At 38.4% G+C, this 8,290-nt stretch overlaps 2 protein-coding genes across 3 annotated transcripts in view; one reads left to right on the plus strand and one right to left on the minus strand.

Annotated features, from left to right (window-relative positions):
• Positions 1-224: 224 nt before the first annotated feature.
• LOC21403877 (biotin carboxyl carrier protein of acetyl-CoA carboxylase 2, chloroplastic) lies at positions 225-3,175 on the plus strand. Of its 2 annotated transcripts, none has more exons than XM_010091315.2 (7): positions 225-731; positions 1,322-1,375; positions 1,503-1,666; positions 1,769-2,093; positions 2,318-2,389; positions 2,735-2,800; positions 2,888-3,175. In XM_010091315.2, exons 1-7 carry the CDS (start codon positions 603-605, stop codon positions 2,909-2,911), a joined length of 834 nt encoding a protein of 277 aa, XP_010089617.2. In that variant the 5' UTR covers positions 225-602; the 3' UTR covers positions 2,912-3,175. The 2 variants fall into 2 exon arrangements, with proteins under 2 accessions (XP_010089617.2, XP_024016912.1); XM_024161144.1 differs by having other exon boundaries at positions 1,554-1,666.
• A 395-nt stretch (positions 3,176-3,570) lies between these two features.
• Positions 3,571-8,290, minus strand: part of LOC21403878 (sister chromatid cohesion protein SCC2) — a 12,255-nt gene continuing 7,535 nt past the window's right edge. Inside the window, exons 19-29 of the mRNA XM_024161123.1 lie at positions 8,255-8,290; positions 7,440-7,548; positions 6,670-6,837; positions 6,451-6,555; positions 6,147-6,380; positions 5,723-5,856; positions 5,334-5,624; positions 4,859-5,252; positions 4,522-4,614; positions 4,315-4,440; positions 3,571-4,235 (exon numbers count right to left, since the gene is read on the minus strand). Of these exons, the coding sequence (XP_024016891.1) occupies positions 4,014-4,235; positions 4,315-4,440; positions 4,522-4,614; positions 4,859-5,252; positions 5,334-5,624; positions 5,723-5,856; positions 6,147-6,380; positions 6,451-6,555; positions 6,670-6,837; positions 7,440-7,548; positions 8,255-8,290 (1,912 nt within the window). The 3' untranslated portion in view covers positions 3,571-4,013. The remainder of the gene's footprint in view (positions 4,236-4,314; positions 4,441-4,521; positions 4,615-4,858; positions 5,253-5,333; positions 5,625-5,722; positions 5,857-6,146; positions 6,381-6,450; positions 6,556-6,669; positions 6,838-7,439; positions 7,549-8,254) is intronic.

The raw sequence follows: 8,290 nt of genomic DNA on the forward strand, positions 1-8,290 counted from the left end.
ACGCGCGCTGCTGTGCGCTGCATCGCGCGTGCCTAGCAAAACAGACCCGAGGGTCTGTTTTGCGCAGGCTGCAGCGCCCAAACGCGCTCCAGCGTGTCTGTGCGCTGCAGCGCGCACTCTTTCGCGCTGCAACACGTGCTTGCGTCAGCCTACTCTTCCCGAATGTATTTTAATTCAATTTTGTGATATCAAGATTGAAAAATATATTACAATTTCTCTAACACCCATCTCTCTCTCTCTCTGTCTCTCTCTCTGCTGTCTCTGACACGCACGGAGGAAGAGTGTGCAAGTAGTTGTTTGTTGTTGCGGTTAGTTAAAAGGGTGATATTGATGGTCGCATTGTAAGCATCGGAAGGAGGAATTCAGAGCCCAAAAACAATCAAATCACTCCCTACAAACTTCCATACTCTTTCTACTTAAAACTACTTTTCCAAAGCCTCTCTCTCTCATTCCTTCTTTGGGTTCTTCGATCCCATCGCCCACATTTTCTTGTTCCTTCCACATTCCCGAACCCCCCATAAACTCCAAACCAAACTGCCCTTTTTCCTTTCCCATTCAGTTTCGGATCTGGGTTGGTCTCCATTTTTTCTCCCGATAATAAAATGGTGACCTTTGCCGTGCCGTGCCCAAAAGTGGGGTCTCCATCTGTTGCTCCGGCGGCTCATAATTCCCGTCGATTTCAGCTGCAGAATGCGAGTCCCAGCTCTTCTCTCTCACTTGCGTTTCTTCAGGTAAGCAAAATCTTGTTTTTATGTAACATCAAATCTATGGCCTCTCTAAGAATCCCATGTTTTGCTTTAAACGTTTCGCAGCTTATGAGTTATGATTTGCTTTTTTAACTCCTTTGATTTTTGTTTGTTTGTGTTTACTCTCTTTCTGTATTGTTGATATGGTTCTTTTGTTTTGTTTGTCTAGCTTTTGAGGATAGTACACAAATTGGAAAAACAAAAGTGGTGTATGGAATATGGATATCAGTATATTGCTTGGATGATGTTGTATGCTAAAAGAGCCGGGATTGAAATTGATTCGGCATCATTTGCCTTTAGGAGAAAATGTGAAAAATGAAGGCTTTTATGTTGATTGACCAAGTCAAGTTATAATCATAGTTAATAAAAGACAATAAGAGAAGAATGGTTATTTAAGTGTTCAATAATTTCAATGAAGTGGTACTGAAGAATCTATGGGAGGAGCAGGGTCAAAGTTGATTTTGTATCGCACAATCCGGCTGTTGTTAAGACTGAAGGCATACCATCTTATTATAACTAATACTGTTAAGAATTTTCAATTTCTAACTTTGGTGTGTCATGCTTATTTTCTGCAGGGCCGCAACAGTAGGTTTTCTGCTGTCGGGAAGGTGTCGGCACAGCTAAGTAAGGTAGAGTGTTTTCTATTGGGTTAAATATGTGTACAAGAGATGAATAAAAATTTTAAAAAATGAGTAAAAGTATTAGTGGGACTGAGATAATATCATCTGTATTAATGGAACTATGTTTTAATTCAAGGTTACTGCTTCAAATTCAAATTCTGTACCTATACCCGCCACTAAGTCTCAGGTTGGATCACCGGACGGGAAAGATGAGTCTCCAAAAGAAAGTACGCCACGTAACAATGTTCCAGATCCATCATCAATCTCGGCATTCATGGCTCAAGTATCAGACCTTATCAAGTAAATTACAGTAACTTTTACTTTTATGCACTTGTTTTCTCAATAAACAATCAGGTATCAGAATCTCATACTCATTTGGTTTGGTTTCAATTTGATGAGCAGACTGGTTGATTCAAGAGATATTGTGGAGCTGCAATTGAAGCAATTGGATTGTGAGCTTACATTAAGGAAAAAGGAAGCCTTGGAACCACCACAAGTGCCGATTGTCCCAACGCCGACTCCTCTTCCTCATGCCATGTACCAATCTCCACCACCAGCAGTAGCCCCAGCAGCTACTACAGCTCCTGCAAGCCCTCCTCCTTCATCACCAACGCCGGCATCACCTACCCCTCCAAAGACTAACCAATCATCTCACCCACCTTTGAAATGTCCCATGGCCGGAACCTTTTATAGGTCTTCTGCACCTGGAGAGCCACCATTTGTTAAGGTAATTGTCAATGTTAGTCGGACTATAGTTTAAGCTCATGTCTAAGGCAACACAGAAAATGCTGGGTGAGATCAAAATAGAACTTATGCATACATTGATAAGCGCCTCTCTCTCTCCCTCCCTCCCTCCTCCTTCCCTCTGTGTGTGCACACTTTCATCTTTAAACAAAAACATGCTGACATATATTCCCATGCTTTTTTTCCCCCTCTAAAATCATTTTTCAGGTAGGAGATAAAGTACAGAAAGGTCAGGCTATTTGCATCATTGAAGCCATGAAACTGATGAATGAAATTGAGGTATCTCCTCTTTACGTACTCTGATCTTGTAAGTTGGAAGTTTTATTTCTCTTAGATGAGTTAGCTTCTTCGGTTTCGCTTAGATCCTGACCCCATAATTCAACGACAGAAAAAGAGGATGAAAAATCCCCTGCAATTTTTCACTTGTTGGAAATGGAAGATCACATTCATTGATGTGGTGCAGGAACACCATATTTTACATAATAATGGAGTAAATGGACTCTTTGTTCATTTGGCCTTTTTTTTTATTTTAAACTGGAATAAGCAAATGTACTCTGAGAACTTTTAGAAGTTTTGAAATGTATTACACTGGCAAGTAATCGATTCTCATTCTCTCTCCTTCAGGCTGATCAAACTGGAACCATAGCCGAGATACTGGTGGACGATGGGAAACCAGTTAGTGTTGACACGGTAAAATCTCTCTCTCTTCCTCATGCGCGCACAATCTTTGTGTACTATCAATTTCTGTATCTAAACAAATACTGTTGTCCCGTGCAGCCTCTTTTTGTCATTGTGCCGTGAGTAACATGGCAAGGAACTGTCCAAGCTTGCAGGTGAAAACACCGCTTCTCGAGTTTAATGGCTTTAGTCTACAAGGGTTCTACCAAAACTTACCGTGTTGCAATCTCTATTTTAAGATTATCTTGTATTGGTTCAGGTTTTCCTCATTTTTTTCATAAAACTTTTCATTTTTAAGCTTTAGAGGTTGGCATATAATGCTGAAGTTGTAAGGGATTGAGTAATGTTGAACAGTTGAGACAAGAGGTAATGGTGCATTTCACAGTTTTGAAAAGTCTTATGAAACCTTTTGTTTTGTTTTGTTTTTCATGTCTTGTTGAACCTGCGCAAGAAATGTCACTGAATTCACCGCCTAATTTGAGCGTCTAGACAGAGTTAAATCCAATATTTTCTTAAGAGTTGGACTCCTTTTGAAAAGCAAATGTAAAATCTAATCAATGAATCAAACTACTTGGAGCAAAATGGCTCAAGGCGTAACCGTAAAGTGTGTTTCCATTAAATTAAAGTATAAAGTGTACGGTTTGGTTGTATGACTTTCGATCCGAAAAGCTTGAAACCAAATTGTTCAAAATCCCCTTCGAAACGGCTAGTATCAATACATCCACAGCATTACTTCGTCAATACCAATGTATTAACATTTTAGTTAACAAAACACAGGCCCTCAAGTCGTGCGTGTGGATGTATGTATAGGAATCGAATGCATATATAGTAACAATAATACAGGTACAATTTTGAACAGTGCATAACGCTGAGATCAAAGGATGAGTTCTTTTCCAAAGTGATCTCCAAGAAGCATGTCCAGTTGAGTATCGCTTCCAAAAAGGAAAGCAATGAGAAAGGACCAAAATTTTCATTCGAGGGGCAATCAATATACAAAAGGGATTTCTTTGTTAACCAAAAAATAATGCAATTACTATAATACCAAAATGAATTACCATGACGGAAACATCAAGAGACAACATTGCTCTAATAAGTTCCTCTCCTGTTTCCGAAATTTCTAATCTTCTTATCTTCTTTCCCCCTCCCACCCCACCCCCTACCCCGTATCCTTTTCCTTTCCACCTAAAAGCTGTACAAGGTTAGCCTAGCTATCATATATGTACATCTATAATCGTACCCTACTTCTGGTGTTAACACTTTTCCTCCCACTATTACTTAGTCCACGAACCCCACCCGCATAGTCTTCATCATCATAATCGTCATCATCGTCTCTTCCCGCCATTTGTCCAGCTTTCCGCACTTTTCTGGGAGTAGGACGTTTCCTCTTAATGTTTGCCGTGTACGTCGAGTAATCAACCACATCTTCTTTCAATGCATTCTTGAATTCCTGTATGGCAGCAAAGGCCATTAGCAACATGACTTGCAAAAGCATATAATCAGGGTGGTTCAGTTATGGCTTACACTACCTGATACACTTGTACCAATTCTTGATAAGTTGTTGGCAAGTTCATGCGTGTTTCACTGATGTTGAAGGGAATATTCTGCCTGGAGAGAGCCTCTCCCGCTTTAAGGGGTTCGTTTGGAGAAAAAGCCTGGTTGTGTATAACAACAGGTAAAACAAACTTAGCTCATATCCAGATTGAATTAACTCTCACTGTGAAGTTATGGCCTACCTGGCATCGAGTATCGTTTAGGCCATACACAATCTTCAGGTGCCTCTTTAACTTCAAAAGAAGCTGCAAAGAAATAGCTGATACACAGTCCCCCTGTAGAGCAACAAAGAGAGGAATTTAGAAATGGCAAAGGGTCACCTGGCGACAACAAATAAATATAATAATAAATATAATCTGGATTCCAAGCTCATAAATAAGCCGGCAGTAAGAGAAGATGCCTTACTTTCTTTTTTCCTCAGACAGGCAAATTACTTGGACACACCCAGGTAAACATTTTTCGTGAAGACAACGAACTACTAACCATAAATAAAGGAATAAACTAGGGTTTCAAATCTACCTGGATCATCTGCTCATCATCTTTTGTGATGCAAGAAGAATCCCCCGAGCCTGTAGAATGCACATCACTTAGATCTGAGACAAACTGGTGAGGTGGTTCTGGTTGGACTGTCCCATTTAAATCCACTGATAACATATAATTATGAGATGTAAGCTCCTGTTGAATGCTCATGCCCGTTGAAGTAATCTCACTTGGAATGTGATAAGCAGATTCTTCTTTAATTCTTCCATTCGCACGAGATACCACTCTTTGTGACAGATGTGAACACAGAGCTTTAAGTTTTGCTTCAAGAACACCAGCCCTGACTTGTATTACTCGATTAATAGTGTAGATCAAATAAAGGGGCTCATCAGGAGACGTGAATGGTAGCAAAGCTAGAATTTCGGTGCAGTACCTGTAGAAAGAAACCACGTTTTTAAATTAGTTCACCCAAGCACAAAGGAACTCTAGGGCTTGAACCAACTATTGAACTCACATCAAAAAAGGTACTACGGAAGTGTTCCAACTGGGAGTGTCAAATTTGCGCACAATAGAGGATATAAATTTGTTCCTTGAAACTCGGTTTCCACGAATTAGCTTGTAGATTCGAGAAACTCCTAGCCTTGCTTGAGTCAAAGAGACAACATCAGATTTTCCCTTCATGTTGCCAGGAGGTTTGGATTGGATTTTTGCATTCACGTGTTCAGCACTTGAGCTAATAGATTGTATGAATATAAAAGACATCTGAAGACCATCTCCTAAGCGGCTTTCAAAAAATGCAGGGTACCTATAAAATTGCTGTAGTTAGCCATCACAAGGAAAAAAAGCGATAACACAAGGGAAAGACAAAACAAAAACAAAAACAAAACTTTGAGAGTGGAGTACTTTTCATTCATATTGATGAGCAAATGGTGAGCCAACTTCGAGTTAGCCTCCAGTGGATCTGTCTCTAGTGCTATCAAGTACGGAACACAGGTAATTGGATGAACAAGACCTTGGCGCAGCACAACCTCAACAATCTGCATTCGAATTCATGTAAACTTTATCAGATTCTTCAGCAAAATGTGCATTAAATTACAAAATAATCGATTTTCCATTCAAAATATAATAATGTGAAATCAGTTGCAAGCGAAATTAACAGGATCACGGCACAAACTCTTAATTAAATTTCTTTCACAGGTATACCAAAAATCAAAAATACTTATTTCCAAGTTTTCAGAAAAACAAAATACTGCCCTCGAGCAACAGCTTCACATTGTCTCACTGAAAAGAGCATAACCAGGAACAAATACAGAGTTCAGGTCATTACCTTAAGGGCGGATTGGCGAATTTGTTCATTGACATCCAAACATCTTCCCAGAATGTTATCCCAATACAACTGAATTATACCACCACAGATATTAGTATCTCCTGCACCAGCAGCAACAGGTACTGCCTGACCCCCTTCTACGGCATAATGAATCTCACTGTTACTTGCTTCATCTGTTCCCATTTGACTTTCCGCATCAAGAAGATACTCGTACATGTTTTGCAATGCTTGCATCTGATCAATACAATGACTTAGAAATGAAATAACCACTTTATTATAAATTAAGAAAAGAATAAAATATTACCTTAATACGGTCATCAGAACCCGATGATAGCGTCACCTCTAACAATTTTCCAATATCTTTTTCCAACATATATTCAGGCCTAGCAATTAGAACAAAGCCTAATGCCTACACAAAGAAGAGGTAAAATAAGCATAGTCCAAAAAATTAAACCAGGTAATAGATATGAGAGAGAAGCAGAGAAAAAAACAATAATAATGAGAAAGGGGAAAGGCAGCTCACCTGCAATGATCTGGCCTTTATTGCAAAATCATCCATCTGAAGATACTTTTTAAATAAGTTGATACTGCTCACAATGTCAATTTTTCTCTCACTGGAGTTATTAAGCAAAGAGTTGCCATACCGGATAAGTGATCCAAGACAAAAAAGAGACCGACCAATACTGACTTGCTGAGATAAGAATAGTTCCAATTTTGGTCACAATCCATGCCTTATTGTTATATATGTATATGTGCGTGCGAATCAAAGATATGAATTCAAAACAGACATTGCCAGAGTATATTCAACATTCCATCCTTTCTACTACTGAGACATATCTTTATGCCAGCAATAAGAAACTCCTAACATATCAAAGTCCAGTGCAAGTCAACTGTAAAAGAAGTAGAAGAATTCTATGCCAATCCGCAGAAATGCAAAATACTAAACCAATCGGCTATAACTGACCTGTAGCAGCTACCCCCACCCACAATCAAAAGTTAAGTGAGATAGTAAGCAGGACCAACAACAAAACTCTGTCGATTTTAGTTCATAAGATAAAAAGGAACAGCCTGATTTTGTGTACAGTAAATGCCATATCAGAGTGGTGAAATCGTAATTCAGTCATAGACATTGCAATGCTACCACAATAGTAAAATATTTAAGTTATCTAATAATCAAGTCCACGTGTGCACGAAAACAAAATATATAGTTGCAAAGCCTAAATTTAAGCATAGACATTGCAAAGCAACCAAAATGGTTAGAACTTTTCTTTATTCTCTTAGCTAGAAACCAACCTGCTTGTTATCAACAGCCTGAGCATCCAAAAGTTTGAAGAAAACCTGAATAAGATGCTCAACTACAGTACCACCTTTTCCAGCAACTTTGCTCACAGCACAAAGGCATCTGTTAGAAGGGGGAAAATTAGAGGTAAGACATTTGAACATCATCAAATCAACAATGATACTTCCTGACTGCTAGGACTCCTAGAAACACACACACCCACACCCCATAAAACCAACCACGTTAAATGTAAAATTACAGCTAAATGATATCTTTTATTTATTTATTTACTTATTTATTCATTATTTATTATTATTATTGTTATTATTATTATTATTATTATTGTTCTCATTCTCAAAACCAAGATGATATCTGCAAAACATCAAATTTTAAAACTTCATACTAACATGCCTGTGTGGATTGCAATGTAAATACTATACTATTTGGGAATGTATATATAGATGATATCATCATAAAAGTAATGACAATTTTGAATGAAAGCGTTATACAATCAATTCAAAGACGTAACATAAAAGTAAAATTTAACAAAGAGGCTGAGCTCTAACTGCCCTGTGTGTAGCTGTTGCATATCCCTATGTGCAGGTATGATCATAATGAAGAAACTTAGAACCAAACTACATATAAACATATATAGACATGCTCATAAAATATTCATATAACACTTGAAAGATGTAATCACCTGCACGAGAGCACTTACAGTTCTGTATCAAGTTTCAAGTGAGCATCATAAAACCTCATAATATTGGAGGTAGCAAAAAACACAGGTAAAACAGCAAAAGAAGAAGAGAAGCAAAGAAACTGAAGTTACTTGATGCATGCATGGACAACGGTCAAGAAGGAATGC

Source organism: Morus notabilis, unplaced genomic scaffold (assembly GCF_000414095.1).
Source record: "Morus notabilis unplaced genomic scaffold, ASM41409v2 Scaffold241, whole genome shotgun sequence".
In the NCBI taxonomy this organism is placed as follows: domain Eukaryota; kingdom Viridiplantae; phylum Streptophyta; class Magnoliopsida; order Rosales; family Moraceae; genus Morus; species Morus notabilis.

Excerpts from the sequence above, each read along its gene's own strand:
- LOC21403877 (XM_010091315.2), top strand. The coding sequence starts at position 603 with ATGGTGACCTTTGCCGTGCCGTGCCCAAAAGTGGGGTCTCCATCTGTT. Across the intron at positions 2,390-2,734 it reads AACTGATGAATGAAATTGAG|GCTGATCAAACTGGAACCAT; the intron begins GTATCTCCTCTT and ends TCTCTCCTTCAG. Across the intron at positions 2,801-2,887 it reads AACCAGTTAGTGTTGACACG|CCTCTTTTTGTCATTGTGCC; the intron begins GTAAAATCTCTC and ends TGTCCCGTGCAG.